A 22,221-nucleotide genomic window follows, 5' to 3' on the forward strand; every position below is an offset into this window, starting at 1 on the left:
ACCAATTGCCAGAAAGAAAGAAAGAAAGAGAAAAATTAGGATGCCTAGTTACAGTGGCCTTTCAGATAAACAAACCAGGTAGCAAACAGTATCTCCCCAAGACTGCAAGAGACATACTAAATAAATAAACATACGTATAGATTCTTATGTAAGATTTCAAGTTAAAGGGGGAGCCTTTGCTTGCCACTTTCCTAACTCCTTAAGGCTTTTCACCCCCTAAACCCTGAGCCCAGAGGCAACAGCCTGACCCATGGGGCCCCAGCCCCCCCTGCCAGGCGCAGCAGTAGATCCCCGAGTGGGGGCGGGGGGAGTCGGCTCGTCTAGGCAGCACTAGTGGCGCCCGGAGCGGCAGGCCCCGCCCCCGCCCCGCCCTGAGGGACGAAGGGCGCCGCCCCGAGGGCGGGGCCTCGTGGAGGAGTCCTGCCGCGGGTCCGGGTGCTGCAGCGGCTGTCTCGCCATGTCGGCTGCGCAGGCGGGGAGTGTCTTCCACAGGGCCCGGGGTCGGACCCTGGACGCGTTTCCCGCAGGTACGACTCGGGCCTCGGCCTTGGAGGAAACTCCTGGCCGCGGAACCGCTCTCCTTCCGGAACCTTGAGTCGTGCGCGCCGGACTCCAGCCGGACGCCTTTGCGGGTGCACCGTGTGGGTGGGGGGGGGGCGCGAGCCGGGGACTGCGTTCGCGGCCGCACAGCTCGTGCTTCCGGCGGGCGGGAGCGCTGTGTGGAGCCGGCTCGCGGCGGGGGTCCCGCTCGGGGCGCCGCCCGGGGCCTGGCCCCCGGCCGAGGCCTCTCGGGCTCTGCGGGCGGAGCTGGAGCCGCGATCCCGGGCCCTGGCTGCGCTCCTGGGCGAGCCGTGCCTCAGTTTCCACCTATGGGAGTCGGGGCCGCGGGGAGGCCGTGGGAGGCGCTGGGTGAGCGCTGGGCGCGCGGTGGGGGCACGGTTAGGACCGTGGTCCTCCCCGATGCCTCGTGTACCCCAGCACTGCCCAGATGTGACCCGAACAGCCCAGAGGCCAGGCTGGGGCGCTGGGAGAACGACTTTGACCGGCACCCGGGCGTGGTGGACACGCCTGCGGTCCCCAGGTGCTGCGAGGGGAAGCGGAGATCCGGAGGGTCGTGGTTCTAGGCCAGAAAGTTTTAGGAGAGTCCTCTCCCTCTCGATCAAGAAGAAGCCCGGCGCGGTAGTTTGGCGCCTGCCGTCTCCAAGCATTAAGTGAGAATCGGAGTCTAGGTCCTCACAGGCAAAAAGTGAGACCCGATCGTAGAAACAACCCGAGCAGAGAGAGCTGGGGAAGGTGGAGCACGTGCTAGAGCACCTGCCTTAACGAGCATGAGACTGTTGAGTTCAAATCCTCCGTACCATTAAACACACACATACAAACGAGTATGGTAATACTGAGAAGTTTTCTTTTAAAGGTAGGAACTCCTCACTTAGGGTCCTTGACTTGCAAGATAATTTCTGGACAAATCACGATGGAAAGAAAACTTGGTAGAGCTTCATTAAGTAAATAAGCAGACGGACAAAAGGCAGACAAATACACAGAAGGGCAGGGGCACACTCTTAACAGAGTGTAGGTGCTCACATAGGGAGATAGACACACAACTCCTTAGGCTGTTGGGGTATTTATAGGGTAAAGGCAGGGATCTGGCTTCAAACTTAGGTAAAGATAGGTGCTTTGTCTTTGCTGTAATCACACCTGGTGCTACTTTCTGAGTTTCCAGGTAAGAATGCATCCTGCCATAAAACAGATCCTCCGCCCTTGAGACAAGGAGGCACCCTTTTATCTGCATTTGGAGCAGGAGGTGGCTTAAGTTTGGGGAAGCATTTTTCCCAGAAAGGTATACATCCTGTCAGACAAGTGGTAATTCTTGGGGTGAGGAATGCATCCTATTGTCTCTCTTTGAAGCAAAGATGGCACCTCTGTGTTTCTAAATACCAGATTTCTGTGTTGCCTTCAGCAAGCCTGTTTCCTTAAATTATCCTGTTTCATTTCCCCCTAAAATGACTTTGTTCCCTTAATCTTAAGAGAAGTACATGAAGGAATATGTCCTGTATTTGCTGTAAGTTGACCATACCTCACTTTCCCTAGTCAATCCAGCTTCAATAATTGCTACTTGCCTTCTGGGATTGCAGTGGAAGTGTTTCTGTTAGCCACTGTGGGACAAGTCCTAGGTGCTAAGTGAATGCAAGGCCTTCAGCTATACAATGGTGCAGTTTCTAGTTGTTCAGCCTTTGCTTGGTGGTGGCATCTAAAGTAGGTTTCTTCTTAATTCTCTGCTAGAACCTTGCCCTTTCCCCCATTTATAATGATTTACTCTTGTCTCTACCCCTCTTTTTAAACAACTTCAATGGGTTCTATCATCATCATTCTATTTTCCTAGTATATGCCCTGTATTTCAGTTTTCTTCTCCCTTCTACCAAACCTTGTCCTTTTCAACTCATAGTGGGACAGTGGTAAAGTTTTAATTGGAGTTCCTGCAGCCAGACACCCACTAGTGGTGGGTCTGGGAAAACACCACCTGCTGGGGGATAGGATCGGGAGGGAGATTTCTCTACATCATTAACTTGGTTTTCTTCACCCAATGGAAAATGAGATGCAGCGATAGAAGTTCTGCCTCAGTCCTGGGAATGTGTGCTTTGTGCATTCTGGGGTGACCCACCTCCTGGCTCTCTCCTTTTGCCTTTCCAAGTCTCCCAGCTCAGCCAATAGGAGGCCTCTACTGGAGATCCTCTACTGGGGGGAAGGGCTAGGAAAAGCTGGCTCTTGAGCCCTGTACTTCACCCTTAAGGGTTGCTTTGAGCTGGCTGTGTTTCTTGAAGGTCACCTCTTCTCCCAAGCCAATCTATTTTCTCACATTTTTCTAGATTTGGGTAACCATTTGTCCTTTCCTCTTTGTAGGTGTCTGAGTGACAGCAGATCTGCTGTCGCTTGACCACACTGAACCCAGTCCAAATAGGGATAGGTTTAAAAATCCTCCTCTTTGAGTATGTTAGCCACTTTCTACCTGGTCCTTGCACAGTGGCTCTTTGTTTGGTTGTTTTTTTGTTCTTGATCACAACATTGATGTAAACATTCTTGTACAAGTCCTTCTGTGAACTGGTGGGAGATTTCCTGTGGGGCTATGTCTGGGAGCAGAGGGCTAGGTCATAGATCTGCAGGTCTTCCAGAGTGACTGGAAGTTTCTATTTCATCAACAGTGCAGAGACCTTTCTGTTACTCTTCAGTATCTCTTCATTTTGACCAATATTCTCTCTTTTTTCTCCTTCTGTGAGGTGCTGGGTTTCACCCCAGAGCCTTGGTAGGCAGGTGCTCTACCACCTGAGCCACACCCTCCAGCCTTTTGCTTTAGGTCTTGCCTTTTGCCCAGGCTGGCGTACACTGCCATCCACCTATTGATGCTTCTTGTGTGGCTGGGATAGTAAGTGTGTGCCAGCATGGCCAGCTTTTTTGGCTAAGATGGGGGTTTTGTGAACTTGTGGGAGCTGTCCTCAAGCTGTGATCCTCCTGATCTCAGACTCCTGAGGAGTCAGCCACCACACCCGGCGAGTCCCCTTTTGCACATTCCAGTATCTCATGGCGAACATACAACTGGAAGCATTAGGAGCTCAAAATCTAGGCCTAGAGCTACAGCACAGAAAGTAATCCTGGGTAACCAATGCGCCTAAGTATGGGCCCTGGAGTGATGGCGCGGGGCGCTTCCCTTCCGGGAGTAGGCGAGGGTCACGATTGATGAACCGGACCTGCAGAGGCAGCTTGTGGGGTCGGTGGTGCTGGGCTGGGGCCGTGGGCGTGGACACGCCCTCCTCCTCGGCCCCCCCCCCCCAGGGGGCGGGTGGCGTTGCCTCCCAGTCAAAGGCCTTGCTCAGTCAAAGGCGTCGGGGGCCCGTGTACCTGCGCGCAGGCACAGGCACGCATGCGCCTAGAGAACGCTGGGGTCGAAGGTCCACGAGCCTGCGCGGAAAGGCTCCAAGCAGGAGCGACCGGAAATCCTGAAGGATTTCAACCGGAAGCGCCGGCCTCGCAGGGAGGCTGCGCTGGGGCCTCTGGTGTGCGACGCGGCCCAGGCTGTGAGGGAAGCCAGCGGGGGCCCGGGCCCGGCCACGAGCCGGACCACGGCGTCCCCGCCCAGGGACGGGGCCTGGACCGAGGCTCCCGGGGCCAATGGACGTGAGTGACCCCCCCCCCCCCCACACACACACCGCCCTCCCAGGCCGCGCCTGCGCCCCGCGCCCTCCTGACCACAGGCCGCGGGCCCCGTGGCCTCCGCGCCCCGCCCTCCCAGGCCGCGCCTGCGCCCTCGTGACCACAGGCCGCGGGCCCGTGGCCTCTGCGCCCCGCCCTCCCAGGCCGCGCCTGCGCCCTGCGCCCTCGTGACCACAGGCCGCGGGCCCCGTGGCCTCCGCGCCCCGCCCTCCCAGGCTGCGCCTGCGCCCCGCGCCCTCGTGACCACAGGCCGCGGGCCCCGTGGCCTCCGCGCCCCGCCCTCCCAGGCCGCGCCTGCGCCCCGCGCCCTCGTGACCACAGGCCGCGGCTCCGTGGCCTCCGCGCCCCGCCCTCCCAGGCCGCGCCTGCGCCCCGCGCCCTCGTGACCACAGGCCTCCGCGCCCCGCCCTCCCAGGCCGCGCCTGCGCCCCGCGCCCTCCTGACCACAGGCCGCGGGCCCCGTGGCCTCCGCGCCCGCGTGGACGCCTGGCTTTCCCCTGGCAGGCCCCACGACCTCGTTTCAATTAAGCAAAGCGACCGTTCTGTGTCCTCCTGACCTATCTGAATTAGGACCGCTTTCTCTTAGCACGTACCTGCCTTTGGAGAGGGTCACTCACCTCTGTTCTGGAAAATTCTGAAAGGGAGAAATACCCAGAAACACCAGGTGTTAACAAATTGTATTTGTTTGTAGGTGTGAACTCTCTCTCTCCTCAGAAAACAGGGCTCTTCTTGTACTTGTTTGTTTGTTTATGTGTTTTTGAGACAACGGCTCATTACGTGGCCCAGGGTGGTGTGAGGTCAAGTGTTGATCTTCCCGCCGCAGCCTCCTGAGTGCTGGGATTACAGGTGTGCCCTGCCCGGCCTGACTAGGGGCGGTTTCCTCTCTGAGACCCTCTTACTGGAGCGTGAAAGTGGAGTCTCAGATCTACAGGCCTCACCCAAGGTCATTAGAAATATGGGAGCAGGAAATGCTCCACTGGGTTTGCACAGGGCTGAAAACAGGAAATGAGTATTCTGCTTGTATTCAGGCCAAATGAGTTCCCTCTTATCTGATGAGTGCTCTGTTAAATGAGGTTTTGGAAGGTGGACCTGACCAGACAGGCCCGAGTCAGTACAAAGTTTGCTCACAGTAACTGAACTTTGCTCGAGGCCCGGTGGCCACTTCGCTGTGAACTATTAACTGAGCTACCCCAGTGACCGCTTGATTGAACTGCAGCCTCTTTCCTGTCACCCACCAGTCACCCAGGAGGGAGCTTTGCCCCTCTCTGAACTAGGTCTGGGGTTGTGTGTTTGAGTTATTCCTTTCACTAGTTTCCATGACTGAACAGGAAGGTTGTTCCTTTCTAGCCTCATTGTAACCAGTAGGGTAGACTGGATGTGGCGATGTACACCTGTAATGCCAGCTATTAAGGAAGTGGAAATTGGAAGAGTCATGGCTAGAGGCCAGCCTCGGCAAAAATTTAGTGATTCCCCCCTTTTCCCCATGTCAACCAACAGATGTGGTAGAGACTGTCTGTAATTTGAGACTAGTCCTGGGGTGAGGGGGTGGGGGAGGGAGAGAATCTGAGACCCTATCCAAAAAAAAAAAAGTGAAGAGGGCCAGGGGTGTGGATGAAGTTGTAGATAGAGCCCGTGGCCTGGCGGGCAGGAAGCACTGGGTGACCCAGCCCTTGTCAGTCTGTGCTCACGGTGTGTTGTTTTCCTAAGACAAACTCATCTATTTTTGAGTGTATTTTTTTCTTTTAATTTTTCGTAAGTTTCTATAGCATAGCATTCACCCACTCTAATGTTTACGCCTCAGTGGTTTGTAGTAAGCTGTCAGAGGGATGGATGCAGAAGTGTGGCAGAGTGTAGGTGGGAGTGTGGGTTGTCCACAGCACAGGCCGGCCTGGGAGCCCCTCCCTCACGCCTGCTCAGATATGGAACTGCTTCTAGACCAAGGAGCATTTCCAGATACACCCCCTCTTCCCCCATCCTAGCACACACTGGTGCCCTGTTTCTCCTGGGACAGTGATAAATAGTGTCAACAGACACCACTGCTACTCCCGCCACCCATTCAGGAAGTTGCATTTTTAAAAAAATGTTTCAGCAGGTGTGCATCACCATGCCCAGATTTTATTGGTTAGGATAGGGTCTCTGGAACAGGTTAGCTTCAGGTAGCCAGGATTAAAAGCAGGAGCTACTGCACCAGCCCCCATTGAATTTGTCTTTGCTTTTATGAATGAAACTGTTATGAGCAGACATGTGCAGGGCTTCATATGCATGCCTATTTCCATTTCTTTGGGGTAGAATCGTCGCGTTGGGATTGCTGGTTCCTATGGTTACTGTGCTTATCGTTTGGAGGGACTGCCAAAGTACCCGCAGCATTCCACCTTCCTCCTGGCAGTGAGTGTGGGTTCCAGTTTCTCCACATCCTTGCCAGCCCCTTGTGTGTTGTTGGGGTGTGAAGCATCTGTCACTGGGTTTTGTTTGCATTTTCCTAGTGACAAGGGCTATTGGGCATTCTGTACTGTGCTCAGTGGACATCTTTGGTCCTTGGCCTGATTTTCAGTTGTGCTGCCTTTTTCCGTGAGTTCTCTCCATATCCAGGATCCAAGTCCTGTATAAGATGGGTGGTATACAAGACTCATAGTTACACGTGGTGAATGATATGGCTATTTTTTTTTGTGGTGCTGGGATTTAAACTCAGGACTTAGTACTTGGCTAGGCAGGTGCTCTACCATTTGAACCATGCCCCAGTGCCTTTTGCTATATAGTTTTTTTTTGTTGGTCGTGGGGCCTGAACTCTGGGCCTGGGTGCTGTTCCTCAGCTCTTCAGCTCAAGGCTAGCGCTCTACCACTTAAGCCACAGTGCCACTTCCAGCTTTTTCTGCTTACGTGGTGCTGAGGAATTGAACCCAGGACCTCATGCCTGCGAGGCAAGCACTCTACCAATGAGCCACCTTGCCAGCCCCAGTTATTTTTTAAAGAGTCTTGAGTTTTTTCGAGGTCCTGTCTCAGATTATGATCCTCCTACTTATGCATTTTAAGTGGCTGAGATGACAGATGTGCACCATCACACATATGGTTTATCAGTTGAGATGGGGTCTTGCTAACTTTCTGCCTGGGCTGGCCTGTCAGACCACAGTCTTTCTGATCGCCACCTCCTGAGTTGCTGGGATCACAGGAGTGAACCACTGTGCCTAGTTTCTCAGCTTTCTCTTTTATCACTTGTGCTTTTGATATCATATATAAGAAATCTTTGCCAGATCATGAAGGTTTACTGCTTTGTTTTTCTCTGCAAGTTTTCTAGCTGGAGTGCTTTTACTTAGATGAAGTTTTTTGGTAGTGTTGGGACTTGAACTTGTGTTACACAGGCCCTCTACCTCTGGGCTGCATCCCCAGCTCCAAGGACAACTTTGAGTTCATTCGTACATGTGTTGTGGAATAAGAAAGGGTGTGACCATTACAACATTTCCATTATTATTTATGTTAAACCACAATGGAAACCTGATAGTTCATAAGAAAAGGAAGGAAAGGGGAACTAAAGAATTGTATTGTATATTGCATCCTAATGAAATGTGCCTCTGTCTGCCAGTGTTGGGTTTGTCGGGATTGCGTCTGCAGATGGGCCAGAGTGAGCCTAGCTAGTGCATAACCACCAGGGCGAAGGCATCTCTTCCACTGGGGCTTGTTCCGTGGACACACAGTCAGCTGGAAAGCATGAATCGGGAATTCTTTGGTATATTTTATTTCTACCAGCTGGCCTTCAGGATTTGTCCCCAGGCCCTCCTCTAGTTACAGAATGTTGAGAGTCGGAAACAGCACTGAGTTCCTGTCCCCATGGGGCTTGCTCCATGTCTTCGTAAGAGAGGTGGAGTGAGAGTGAGTGGAAGGAAGGGACAACTTCCACAGACGAGCAGCAAGCAGGCGGGGAGCAGGACCTGAGCCAGCAGAGGGCCCTGGGGGGCAGGCGGAGGGCTCCGCAGGTGCTGGCTGGACCTTGTAGCCAGCCAGCCGGGGCCACTGGGCTCACAACCTCTGCGTGTGTGCACTGGCTACACGATTTGTTTACTGGTGGTATATTGATTTTTTTTTTTTTTTTTGGTCCAGTCGTGGGGCCTGAACTCTGGGCCTGGGCGCTGTCCCTCAGCTCTTCAGCTCAAGGCTAGTGCTCTACCACTTGAGCCACAGCACCACTCCCGGCTTTTTTCTTTTTGCTTATGGGGTGCTGAGGAATCAAACCCAGGGCCTCAGGCATGCAAGGCAAGTGCTCTACCACTGAGCCACCTTCCCAGCCCCTACTGGTGGTATATTGAGATAGGGTCTCACTGAGATGCCCGGACTGGCTTAGAGTTGGCAATCCTGTGCCTGCTTCATGAGCACTGGGATTCCAGGTGTGCCTCACCATACCAAGCAGCACAATGTAGTTTGACTTTCCCAAACCCTTCAGTGGGGAAGAGGCAATAATCCAGAGGATCCCAGGACCCCAGAACTGCTGCCTCCCACCTTTGAGAGGTGAGTTTGACATGCAGCCAGACAGGAGAGGTTGCAGAGTTAAAAACTGCAAAAATCCCATGTAGGCTATTTTTAATAGCTATTTTTTAATTGGTTTCTTTTTAAAGAACCAATCTCTGGGTGCTAATGCCTCCAGTCTTCCGTTGTAAAGCGAGTGCAGGGTGTTGGCAGACATGTTTGTTCACCTTGCTTTGTGCGGACTTGGGCACTGAGGCATCTGTGGTTTGGGTCTCCACATTAATAAGCAAGCAGGTCTCCAGAAGAGCCTACGGGCCGTGATGCCAACCCACACTGCACCAGGGTAGTCTTCATCTCCCAGCTTCCCTAGCTTGCCCTTTTCTAGCCAAGGCCCCGCTACCTGCTTTACTCAGGCAGGGCAGCCCAGTGGTGCATTGCTTCCTGCTGTTTCCCTGTCTTTTCCTCTTGCTGTGTAGACCAGGGCAGTGGCAGGCGGTCGTGGACATTCCACGGCTGGTAATGAATGCACTGATGGTGTGTTGCTTGTGGACCTCCGTGTGAATCTGCCCACGGCACTGTGGGCTCTCTGATCCCGCATGCCCACGCCCGGCACTGTGCAGTGTGTGTTCATGGTACGTGCCCTGCACAAACGTGGCTGCTGGAGGAGGTTTTCTTCTCCTGCAGATGCTCCTGCCTGAACGAGGCAGCCTTCCCCCTGTATCCAGCGCCTCGGCCCCTCAGCCTCTCCATACCCTTCCTCTGGCCAGGGCAGGGACCGCTTTCCTGTTGTCCCCCAGAGCCTCTGTCCCCCAACTGCCTGCTCTCTTGGCTGGGAAATGTGAGGAAGAGGAGATAGAATCCAAGCAAATATCCACCCAAACTCCCAAGTGAAGATCTGCTTTGGGAAAGTGCCAGAAGGTTCTGGAAACATCTTTCTCCCCTGTAGCGGTTGTCCAGAAGAGTGTTTGCCAAAGCCAATGAAGTGATGCTGAAAGCTGCCTGGCCAAGTCTCTTCCCCTCTCCCCCCGGGACAATCTGAAGGGTTGTTGATGAGGAGTTTGGCAAGTCTCTCATCTGCCAGTGGTGAGTGTGACCGTCGGGTGGGCACTTTGAAGCGTATGAGACTCTGAGGATAAGGCAGAGGCTGGGTGGATTCATGGGGGGACTTAGGAGGGTGACTGAGGTTGCTGACACCATTAATTATTCAGGGGAAGAGGACGCTTGTATTCCTGTCACCCTCAGCACACAGTTCAGCAGCTTTTCATAGATTCACCCAGCCATGCAGCCATCATTGCATCACTTTATCATCCCTAAAAGAAGTCTAAACTCCATAGCTGCCCATAGCCCTGAACTCCAACCACCCACTATGAAGGCCCTGTGTCTGAGGCATTAGATCTAGCCCTTTTACCCAGGACTCTGAAGTGGTTAAACCAGAAAGCATCTCGGCATGGGGATATTGTTGAGCTACTGTATCTTACCACTGAAATAAGACAGTTCCTGGAAAAGATGAAGGCTATCATGGAAAAAGTTTAGTTGGAATTCACCGTGCAGATTGCCACTGGGAGGAACTGGGAAAATTGAATTTCGTTGATGTCTCTTTAGCCAGGAAGGATGCAGGCAGCTGTTTCGAGACCAACGTTCTGCCCACACAATGGGAGGGTCAGGACGTTGGGGGAAGCTGGTAGCCTATATAATCCCCTCAGGTGTTTTCTGGGTCTCATTGTGGGCCCCCAGCAGCCTGTCTGCTAAAACAAGGTCCAAGTGACTGCAGTGTTGCCATGGTAATAGTTCAGCCTGGTCCAAAAAATGCTTTATATGCATTAACTTAATGAATTCACAACAGAACCTTTGAGAGAGCTCTGGTCACTGTTAACTTACACATGGGGGAGACCAAGGCTCAGAGAGTGGGAGGACTTGGATGTGTCATACAGAAGGTGAAGAATAGAAATGGGATTTGACCATAGACGGGGGAGCCCCAGATTCCTAGCTCTACCAGGACCAGGTAGGGACTTAGAAGATGGAGATCCAAAGTGGCACAGGGGCATTACCTCCCCACCAAGCCCTCGCGTCCTCTGTGCTGTCAGCCCTGCCTCCAGCTCTGGCTGACCGTCACTCAGGCACTTACCTGTCCCCTGCCTGGAGTGCGCTCAGCCCCCTGGCCACCCTGCAGTCTATAAACAAGCACGGCGCACCTAGTTGGGTTCTTTGAGGCCATCTCTCCTGGTGTTCTGCAAGATCTCCAGGCAGGAGATCTATTGGCATTGCTCACTGCCCAATGTCTGTCCAGTGAGCATGGGCTCACTGCATGGCTAGATGCCCCCAGCAGCCCAGACCCGAATCCCCAGTCACGTGAGAGTAATGAGGAGTCCTTGCCATCTTGCCGCTCGGCTAGTCCCTTACCATTTCAACCGCGAGCATGGCTTCTCTTTACAAGAGATGAGAGGGCTGTATAATACAATCCACCTTGAATCCCAGAAGTTAATGTAGGCAACAGGTCTGGCACCCCACAGCTCAGATAACTGAAGTGCCGGTCCCAATGCGCTGCTTACTCTCCTTGCCTTCTCCATCACTGGCTTCAAGAGGTGCATTTATTATAGTCAGTGGGTAACTTGTGACAGCAACAGGATCGATGAGATTTTGAACTTTCAGAGTAATATATTTTAAAGTCAGCTTCCAGTAACAATTAATACATATTCCCAAAGGCATAGTAAAATGAATGAAAGGAAATACTTTGGCAGAGACAAATCCAAGAAACCATTTTGTTTCTGACATTGGAAGTGCACACTGAAAAGAGAATTGCAGTTTGAACATCTGTTTTTCAGGCAGGATTTTTGGCACTTGAACAGTCTGATAAGGAGGATTAATGGTGAGGCATTGTGCAACGGCCCCTGGACTTCTAGATTCTTCTCTACATGCAGTTCCTTTGCAGCTGATTAAACTGTTTAAAGAAGACTCATAGGCCTTTTCTTCTTTATTATTTTTTATGTGGGGGGGGTGTTGGTTGTGGGGCTTGAACTCTAGGCCTGAGCACTGTCCTTCAGCTCTTCAGATCGAGGCTAGCACTCTACCACTTGAGCCACAGCACCACTTTCCTCATAGACCTTTTCTGCACACAGTATAATATTCCCCCAAATCCATTTTTTTAAGTGCCAGTTCTGGGGCTTTTCTGCACACAGTATAATATTCCCCCAAATCCATTTTTTTAAGTGCCAGTTCTGGGGCTTGAACTTGGGGCCTGGACAACTGTCTCTGATTTGGTGTGTGTGTGTGTGTGTGTGTGTGTGTGTGTGTGTGTGTGTGTGTGTGTGTGTGTGTGTGTGTGTGTGTGTGTGTGTGTGTGTGTGTGTGTGTGTGTGTGTGTGTGTGTGTGTGTGTGTGTGTGTGTGTGTGTGTGTACCCAAGGCTAGTGCTCTACCACTTGAGCCACAGCTTCATTTCTGGCTTTTTGGTGATTAGAGATAAAAATTTCACTTACTTTTCTGCCCGGGCATGGCCTCTACCCACAATCTTCGGATCTGAGCTCTTGCATAGCTAGGACTACAGGCATGAACCATCAGCATGAACCATCAGCACTCAGCCTCCAAATCTATTATTTATCCCTCAGCTTTGAGAGAGGTTGCATGGTCCTTTGTAGCCAAGGAGGGGACACTGGGAGGACGTGTTACTGTCCACGTGGCACATGAGCCAGATTTCCATGGCCAATGGCGGTAACTCAGAGATTGTTCTCTGGCTTGTTTGCATAGGCATAGGCTCTCCTAGCTGATAACCCCATCTGACCCTACGTCAGGGGCTTCAGGAGGAGCAGGCAGTTTGCGCTGATTTCTGGCCTTCACCCTCCACCAATTTATGTGCCTCATCTCTCTCTCACGCTCAGCGTGGGCACAGCAGCAGGCTGGCTTTTTACTGCAGAGGCCCCTGGGGCCATGCGGGCTATGGTAAGGCTGGGAACATAAGACCTTGAGTGAGGCCCAATGTCTCTCCCCCATCTGTGGCCAATCCACAAGCCAAAGGTCTTCCCTGAGAATCCATAAGTCTACGCACAGCCATAGAACTCATCAGTTAAAAATGTTGGCAGCAACCTTGAAATTTTACACATACTGCGTGGGTCCAACAGAACATGTCTGCTAGCCAGATCTTGAGTTTGTTGTGTCTGGAGATCGCCAGTTAGCACCCCGAGAAGATGATGTCTTGCGCTCTGCACCAGCCCAATGCTGTTGGCAGGGACAGTTGGTAGGAGACAGAGAAAGCTCTGGGCCTTGCCAATATTATTTTTATGCCTTTAACTGAAACATTCCATTCAGAGGAAACTTCTCAGAGACAAAAATGTCCACATGGACACAGACAGCTTTTGGGCAGCCCAGAGCCCATCCCATCTGCGCTGCGTCTCTCTCCCTAGTCCAGAAGCTGCTCAGTAGCTGTGTCTCCACTGGACCTTGAGACCCCTAGCCAGGCCTCAGTTTCCCACTGTAGTTCACTGAAAGACAACTCTGAGGATCCAGGGCTGCTTCCAGTGCTTAAGTGGTATGCAGCGGGCTTCCATATGCTGAGCTCCCAGCCTCTCTTGCCTCTGTTACAGGCCAGGTGCAAACTGGAGGTTCGGTGACTTAACATGAGGTGAGAGCTGGGTTTTACATCACCATCTGTGGCCAGCTCAGTGGTGGCCCCTGACCTGCCTCCTGCCCCCTGCCTCCTGTTCTATGTGCCTCCATTCTGGGTAGCCAATGATGTATTCATAACAAGAAGAGTACAGAGACCAAAAAATTGGGATATCAGGGCTGGGAAGGTGGCTCAGTGGTAGAATGCTTGCCTTGCATGCATGAGGCCCTGAGTCCGATTCTTCAGCACCACATAAGCAGAAAAAGCTGGAAGTGGCGCTGTGGCTCAAGTGGTAGAGCGCTAGCCTTGAGCTGAAGAACTGAGGGACAGCTCCCAGGTCCAGAGTTCAGGCCCCAGGACTGGCCAAAAAAAAAAAAAGGTACCATTTCCCTCACTGTAGGATAACTCCTGGGCCAGGCCTGGCCATGCAGATCTGTAATCCCAGCTACTAGGAAGGCAGAGACAGGAAGGTGGCAGCCTGGGCAAATGTACAAGATCCCACTACAAAAACAAACTGCCAATTCAAAAAGTCTGGGGGAATGACTCAGGTGATGGGGCATTTGCCTGGGAAGCATGAGTCCCTGAGATAACCTAAGTACCCTGGGAGAACCCCAAAACTTGTTTATTCTCCCTTGCTGGCTTTGATAAAGCTGGAGGACCTGAGTGTGGCCTCTGGCCCGCAGCCTGCTCGAAATGGGTGTCCTCAAGTTCCAAAGCCACATGGCCAAGTCCTGCCAACCACCCACTTGCTAGGCCTGAGTGGATCTTCAGCCAAGGCCTGGGAACCGGCCAGCAGGATTGCAGCTGAAGTGCAGATGACAGGCCGGGCCATCGTCCTGGGAGCTAGGAGACAGAAGGAATACAGATGACAGGCCGGGCCATCGTCCTGGGAGCTAGGAGACAGAAGATAGGTCTTTTTTTTTTTTTAAATTTGTGGTAATTTGTTACACAGCAGTGCATAGCTAAGTCAGTCTTCTTTGAATTCCTTAGATTGAATTCCCTGTGACTGCTCTTACTGTAGTTGGCTTAGGTGATGTAGCTAACCTATGTGTTCATGTTAAATACACCACCGGCAGTGTCCTATGTGTTTAATCATCTCCCCAGAGATGTCTTACATTGGTACCATTGGGATCAGAAATGAGATCAGAAGTCAGTTAACTTGCTTCATTCTTTCATCCCCCAAGTACTTAAGTTGCTCTCAAAAATTCAGTATTTGTGTATCATTCTTTTGGTTCTAGTGCTTGAACCCAGGACCTTCTGTGTGTCTGGCAAGCATGCTACCATGTTGCTGCGTGTATCTGTGGCCCTCTGGCCATAGTTCCATCAGGGTTCTCTAGCTGGGTCCCTGACTGGGTTCTTTTGTAAGAAAAATCTGTCCCCTGCTGTTGTGCTTTTGAATAAAGGTAAGTGTGATGTGCTCAGCATTCTTGCTTTGGGTGCTCTAATGATGTGCCACATGAGTAAAATCTCCAGTGGCAGAACTCACTGGTTAGTAAAGAGTTCCACTGTCCACTTCTCACCATTTAAGGAACCTTAACTTGGTTCTGAAAGGAAATCTTTTAATTTTTTTCTCTTTGGTGTCATTTCTGGGGCTTGAACTTGGGGTCTGCTATCCCTGTGCTCAAGGCTACTGCTTTTTCACTTAAGCCACAGCTCCACTTTGAGTTGTTGTTTTTTTTGGCTAGTCCTGGGGCTTGAACTCCGAGCATGGGTACCCCTGAGCTTCCTTTTGCTCAAGGCTAGCACTCTACCGCTAGAGCCACAGTGCCATAGCTAGCTTTTTTTTTTTTTTTTTCTGTTTATGTGGTACTGAGGAATTGAGCTTGGGGCTTCATTTATGCTAGGCAAGCACTATACTACTAAGCTAAATTTTCACCTCCAACTTCATTTATTTATTTTTCTTTTGTCAGTTGTGGGGTTTGAACTCGGCCTGTGTGCTGTCCCTGAGCCTCTTTGTGCTCAAGATTAGCACTGTACTCTTGAGCCATAGCACCACTTCTGGCTTTTTATGATTAATTGGAGATCAGAAGCTCACGAACTTTCTCAGTCTGGCTTTGAACCACGATCCTCAGATTTCAATCTCCTGTGTAGCTAGGATGACAGGTGTGAGTCACTAGTGCCAAGCATTGAAAGGAAATTTAAAAGGTGATAACTAGAGAATCCTTCAGAATACTGAGGGAATGTAGGACCAAATTCCTGAACTAGACAGAAGCAGGAAAAAATAGAAATGAAAACCAAAACTCCAGAAAAAAAAACAAACCATCACTAAGGATAGCAAAAGCCCCCCTCCCCCACCCCCACCCCCCACCCCCGCCGTGAGACATTTCATTTTAGGAAAACAAAAGCCACTGTGTACCTATTTCTTATGTCACATAATCAAGTCCCCCAAGTAGAAGAATTCTGTAGTGAGTTGTAGGCCAGCTCTTCTCAGTGTGTGTGTGTGTGTGTGTGTGTGTGTGTGTGTGTGTTTCAGTAATGACATTTGCTGTGATTGTGTATCAGCTGTTTTAGGGAAGAATGTTTTTCCCCCAAGCATCCACAACTGTAATCGTTGACTAGATCTTTCAGAAGGTCTCAAGAGAAGCTGGACGGTGGCAGTGGATTTGAGCTAGCTAATACCTAGGCCTGTCCCTGAGGCTAAGTCTAGGCCTTGGTGAAATAATTCAGTGCAGTCAGGTATTAGGAATTCAAGTTCATAATGTGAAAGGCTGTCCTTCTGAGGGATGATTTCTCACACCGGGTACCAGTGGCTCACATCTGTAATCCTAGCTCCTCAAGACGCTGAGACCTGAGGATTGTGGTATGCAGTTAGCCCAGACAGACAAATCTGGGGGACTTCTATCTCCAATTAGCCAGCAAAAGGCCAGAAGTGGAGCTTTGGCTTAAGTGGTAGAAAGCCAGCCTTGAATGAAAAAGGCCAGGGACAGCACCCAGGCTCTGAGGTCAAGCTTCAGTAGGGCACCAAAAAATTTTTTTTCTCCTTTCAGACCTAAGCATTACAAAGCCCCAGATACCATTCATCCAGCCTCGATTCAAGTTGAGATGAGACTAAAGACCTTCCCCCCACCTCACCCCCCCAGCTTGCCAGGGAATCTAAGAGGACCCAGAGGCCTTTGAGAAGGTCTCAGATTACCTGATTAGCTAGAGCTAGATAAGGTAGATTACGTATTGATATTCCAGCTGTCATTCGCTTTAGATTGAAATCTATTTTATTTTGTGCTTTGTCATCATAAAACTGACAGTCTATGTAGGTTTTTCACTAAGTAAATAAGAAATGCGAGATTTATTTTAATAGCTCCAAGGACTATGGCTTTCTGAGGCTGTGACTATTTGTCATAGGAAACGACTTGTTAAAATGTTGGCTGTAGGCAACACTTTTCAAACTGTGTGTTAGAAGTTGATTGATGTGCTGAGCGCTGGTGACTCACACCTGTAATCCTAGCTATTCAGGAGGCTGAGATCTGAAAATTATTGTTCAGAGTCAGCCTGGGCAGGAAAGTCCGTGAGACTCTTACCTTCAGCTAACCACCAGAAAACCAGAAGTGGCACTGTGGCTCAAGTGGTAGAGAGCTCACCTGAGCTGAAGAGCTGAGGGACAGCACCCAGGCCTAGAGTTCAAGCCCCATGACCAACAACAACAACAACAAAAAGTTGTTGATTGATGCCTTGACCTTGGATGCTGATCACCTCCCAGATCACCTCTTGACAGTAAACAGCCCTGCCCAGGACCTCAGAAGTAGGCATGTGGTTACAAGTGTTCACCCATGTGCGAAGTTATTATTCAAATAAAGTAAGCAAGTACTGCTAAGAGCTTTCAAATATAGAATCTTACTGCTTACCTTCCACCCTCCCGTGTGTGTGTGTGTGTGTGTGTGTGTGTGTGTGTGTGTGTGTGTGTGTGAGAAATTACCTAGTGGTTCTGTCTCATCTCACAGTTTCTATTGGGTCTCTAGGTACAGACAGGTCTCTGGGCACAGACAGGTTCTCTGAGTTCGGCTTCAGGGTCTGAAGGCTCCAGTGAAGGAATCACATGGGACTGTTCTCCTCTGGAAGCTTGCAGAAGTAGCATGGGTTCTCTTTCAGATTTACTCACAAAATCATTGAGGGCTCACTTGCTTTCCCTCCCTCCTTCCCTCTTTCCCTCCCTTCTTTCCTTCCTTTCTTTCTCTTTTCCTTCCTTCCATCCATAGCATCCATTCTTTACCCAGATTTCACTTCTGGCACTCCCATCTCCTACAGCTAGATAGCCAGAGTTCATAGCTTTTAAGTTTTATAATTAAAGTTCTGCCATGTCCCTCTACCCTAAACAGCACCAACAGCACTGCAAGGCCTGGCAGAAAAGATCCATACGTATATCGCCTAGTGATTTTTGTGTAATATATGAGGCAGCATGGCTCTGTACCATTTTTAAGTCCAGTTAGAACACTGTTACTGCTCATTAAGATCTTCTGTATGATGCTGTGTTATGGTTCCATGGCCCATTTTGGCCGCTTAGCTTTTAAACAGCGTGGTGTGTGGCTGTCGCAGCCATGTGGGCTTTCATGGCCTTTGGGAACCACCAGGCCCTCGGCGTAATTAATATATCTAAATCCTTTAGGCAATGACAGGAAAATGGTGTGTTTGAGCAGCAGCTTATTAAAATGGCCTACTTAATTTAAGAAAATGATGACATCCATGCCCATTATAACCTGGATGTTGTCCCTGTTGGATTTTATATCCATTCTCTCTCTCTCTTTCTGTCTCCCTCTCTCTTTAAAGAAAAGGAAAAGGAATGGCAGGGCCCATTCTACTTCATCCAAGGTGCTGACCCTCAGTTTGGGCTGATGAAGGCCTGGGCCACCGGGGACTGTGACAGCGGCGGTGACGAGTGGGGACAGGAGATCCGGCTCACCCAGCAGGCCGTGCAGGCCATCAACAAGCTCAACCCCAAGCCCAAGTTCTTTGTTCTGTGCGGCGACCTCATCCATGCTATGCCAGGTAAGCCTGTCCAGGCCGGCCGAGGCCTTTTCTCCTTCAGCCAATCCTGACTGCATGGCCTGAAAACACAGGTTTCTCTCCAGAGATGTCTCTGTGCGGTGCTGGCCTATTCCTCCTCCTCCACGCCGCCGCAGTGTCGTTAAACATCACCAGTTGCACACTCGTTTTATATTTGGAATCAGGTAAGATTAATTACAGCAATTAGAGGAGCAGCACTTCTGATGATGCAAGCTTCATATGAAGAATGAAACAGATCCCCTTGTGTCACCTTCCTGCCTGTCTAGGGACCAGTGGGGAGTGCTTCCAGACACCGGATCCAGAAGTAGAACTGTCTTCCTTCTCTCATCTTTCCTAATGATTTTATTTTTCCCTGTATTGGTGCTTTTTTAGTTTTTTAGTTGCAAGATAGAAAAATCCAACTGAAGCTTGCCTGCCTGCCTGCCTGCCTGCCTGCCTGCCTGCCTGCCTGCCTGCCTGCCTGCCTGCCTGCCTGCCTGCCTGCCTCCCTCCCTCCCTCCTTCCCTCCCTCCCTCCCTTCTCCTTCCTCCCTTCCTCACATACTGTCTCATGGGACTATAAAGTTCATGGGCAGAAGTCCTGGGTTTCAGGTAAGCTTGATCCAGGGTCTCTTAGTCTGTTAACTTGTTCTTTCCCTCCCTCAGCTCTGCTCCCATCTTGGTGGACTTCCTTTGTGCCCAGGCTTTGTAGTGGTGGCGCTTTGGAGCTCTCAGCTTAGGTCCTTTATACAGAAATCCCAGTGAAACAAAGTGCTCAGTTTGGGGCAGTCCAGTCAGAGTCCCAGACTATACTCATCTGGCTCTGAGTGTGAGGTTCAGCTCTAGTTCAAATGTGTGGTCTGAAGAATGGGTGGTTTCCCTAAGGAAAAGTCAGATGCTGGTAATATACAAACAAATAAGGCCTTCTAGAACAATCTTCCTTCCTCCCCAACTGACACCCTTCCTTCTCCCCCAGGCAGGGCTGAGCCCAGTGAGCAGGGATTCCTGCCCAGCAAGGAGGTAGAGCTGGCACCCACAGCCTCCGCCTCTCACCTCTCTGCTGGTCTCTGCTCAGGGGAACAGACATGACCTGGAAACCATGGTGGACAATACAGCTCTGGCTGTGGATTGTTCTTCTGGTGGTACTGGGCTTTGAACTCAGGGTCTTCTACTTGCTAAGGGCCTGTTCTGCTGCTTGAGCCATTGCCCTAAGCCCTTATTGCCTTAGTTATTTACTGACATGAACCACCGTGCTTGGCTTATTTGTTGAGACAGGGACTCATAGCTTTTTTGCCTTGGCTGGGCTCAGACTGGGATCCTCCTGATCTCTGCCTCTCAAGTAGCTGAGACTATAGGATGAGCCACCGCGCTCTGACACATTTGTTTCAACTGACTTTTTCAGCTCTTCTAGAAGTTGAGGTAGTTTGCAGGAAGCTGGGGTGCTGCAGCCCATGCATCCAGAGCAAAGCCCAGTGAGAAATCTGGAGGCTGGGAAAGGAGCATTTGTGCATGCTCTGAAGTTGGAAGGATCCCCCAGGTCCCCCTCATTTTCTGTGTGCCTCTGCCTTACAGCAAGTCATGCACAGAGACATCCCCCCCACCCAGTGGAAGTCAGTGGCACCACCCTGAGGGACCCCTGACCTGGTGTTGGGCTGCTCGCACCCAGCAGACTGGGCTTCCAGCGTACTCTGCACTTGGTGGACCAGGGGAATGTGGGCAAACCCTGATCTCAAGGATCCTGTGTGAGCCTAGAACCCATGGAAGCAGCAGGCTCTAAGACCTCGGTCACCTGGGGCAGCGAGGTAGAGCATGACTCTAACCTCTGCAGGGAGATAGTGTCCTGGAAGCTCTGTGCAGCAGCAGGGCACGTGTGTCAGGATGCTCCTGGGTATTTTGTTTGTTTCTCTGGTTGTGGGACCTCACGCATGCTAGGTGAGCGTCGTAATGTCTGGGCTATGCCAAACCTCCAGGCTTTATGTGTGTAGTTTGCTTTTCAGATAGGATCCCAGGCTGGCTTTCGCTGGGATGACTGGTAGGCATCACCCTGTCTTGCCCCTTGGTTTGTTTTGTAGAGAAGTAAAATAATAGCTGCTGGTGAACTTGGTGGCCAAGGGTACAGGGTACCAAGTGTGCCATGTGGAGGTGACCGTGGAGCCTGGGCTTCCACTTAGGTTGACATCAAAGGATTGCGTTAGTTGACTGGACACCTGGTTCGCAGCTGGGGCCGTCTCTGGGATGGTAGCCCTGCGTGCTGTGTGCATAGCATGTGACCCAACTTCCGCTGCCGTTGGCACCCTTGAACCTAAGCTGACAAATGTTAGTATTTTTCTTTCCAGTGAAATCTTTTCTTTCAAAGTGGAGTACTCCGAGGCCCACTGGAATTATGTAACATGTTCTTGTAGATGTTTACCAACTTGTTCTGAATTATGGTAATGTATTCAGTTATATTTCAAAATCATATTTAGAATAAAAGCCTTCCGCACAGTTATGCTGCTTCCTAAGTCAACCAGACTGAGCACAAGGAAATGAAAAGGTACAGATTTTGCGACCAGTGCCACCAGAGAGTCCCAGGACCTCCTGAGTGGGAGCTGGCAGGCCATCAGCATGGCCGTGTTCAGGGTAACAGAAAAGGAATCCACAGTCACCTCTCAAGATTCAGCCTGTTTTGTAGGGGTTTAACAGAGCCTTGAGAACTGCTTTGAATGTTGTGGTCTGATATTAAACAGAGCATTTTAAATCTAGTTACCATTTTTTAATATGCAATAAGTGGCTTCCCTCCCACTTAGCTCATTTGCAGGACAGACAGTAGAAAAGTAATTATTTGCTTTGACTGTTTTAGCACATTGTTAATTAACCAGTGCACATATTAATAGGCAAATAAAATCAGAAAGCATACTTCTAATTCCACCATAAATAATATCTGGGGCCAAGTAGATATTGGTTCAAAATGAAGCAAAAGAGCTTTCGGAGTAGTGTGGGTTTTTTTTTAAAGTGAAAGCAATCACATCATGCTTTTCCATTATAAACACCCATCATAGTATCCGTTCATGTGTAGTATTCGTTGAGTGCTCGGTAAGTACCAGTTACGGTGCTGGATGCCTTGGTGATGTCTGTGGGAAGGAGAGGGCAGGTCCTGGTGCCCAAGTCCAAACATGGAGGGGAGGGTCCAAGCCTCAATGCTGTCTGCTTTGTCTTTATTTTGGACAAAGCCTATTTTGTACTGAAACACATTATCATTCTGTAGACATCCCTGTGGTTTTCTAGGTCTTTCTCTTCCTATACAAAGCTTTCTCGATAAGGTGCGCCATATTCAAAGTACCAAATGAAGATTTGTACATCCATTGATTTTCAATCCTTCACCTCTGAGTCCAGGCTTCCTTTCAAAAATTAGCCCTGCTGACACTGAGCCATCGAGCCCCCAAGAGTGGCCCCAGGAGCCTTGTTAGACTCTGGCAATTGCTTGTGCAGCTGACAAATTGGCTGGTGCTGGTCTGATTAGAGGACAAAGGATTTCTGTGAGCCAAACATATGTGTCCATGCCAGTCTACGAAAAAGTGCCATAACCAAACCAAGCAGTGTCACCAGTGGCTCGGTGCCTCATTGGGAAGGGTCCTCAGGTAGCTGCGGGGCACTGTCTGTATCAGCATCTGGCAGGACTTACCTCAGGAACTCCCCTGCTCTGCACTAAGAAGGCAAGCCTGCCCTCGCGTCTATCATTCCAGCAGATGTACATTCCTTTGCTGTAGCTGCTGGGGTGGCTCAAAGCCTCGCCCCCATTCCCTGGCAGTCCTGAATCTGCAGGGCTGTGTTCCTTCTCCAGGCTCTGGCACCAGAGGGACACCTGTGCTCCTTGGCTTCTGGACCTCCATCTCCAAGCCAGCAGCTTCGTGTCTTCTCTCCTCTCTGTCCCACTTTGCCCTCTTGTACATTCCCTTGTGATAGCGCTTGGTCCACCCAGTAACCTGGGAGGCCTTCTCCCCTCAGTGTCCCCATC

General features: G+C 50.7%; 1 protein-coding gene across 2 annotated transcripts in view; it reads left to right on the forward strand.

The window, feature by feature from the left end:
• The first annotated feature begins 423 nt into the window (after positions 1-423).
• The window catches only part of Cpped1 (calcineurin like phosphoesterase domain containing 1), a 66,174-nt gene continuing 44,376 nt past the window's right edge, over positions 424-22,221 (forward strand). The window contains exons 1-3 of one of the 2 annotated variants that reach the window (XM_042698417.1): positions 438-527; positions 9,605-9,741; positions 18,013-18,231. In XM_042698417.1, the coding sequence (XP_042554351.1) occupies positions 9,708-9,741; positions 18,013-18,231 (253 nt within the window). In that variant the 5' untranslated portion in view covers positions 438-527; positions 9,605-9,707. Of the gene's footprint in view, positions 528-9,604; positions 9,742-18,012; positions 18,232-22,221 lie in introns of both variants that reach the window. The other variant, XM_042698415.1, reaches the window with a different exon arrangement.

Source organism: Dipodomys spectabilis, unplaced genomic scaffold, assembly GCF_019054845.1.
Source record: "Dipodomys spectabilis isolate Male_0828 unplaced genomic scaffold, ASM1905484v1 ptg000231l, whole genome shotgun sequence".
NCBI classification, from domain to species: domain Eukaryota; kingdom Metazoa; phylum Chordata; class Mammalia; order Rodentia; family Heteromyidae; genus Dipodomys; species Dipodomys spectabilis.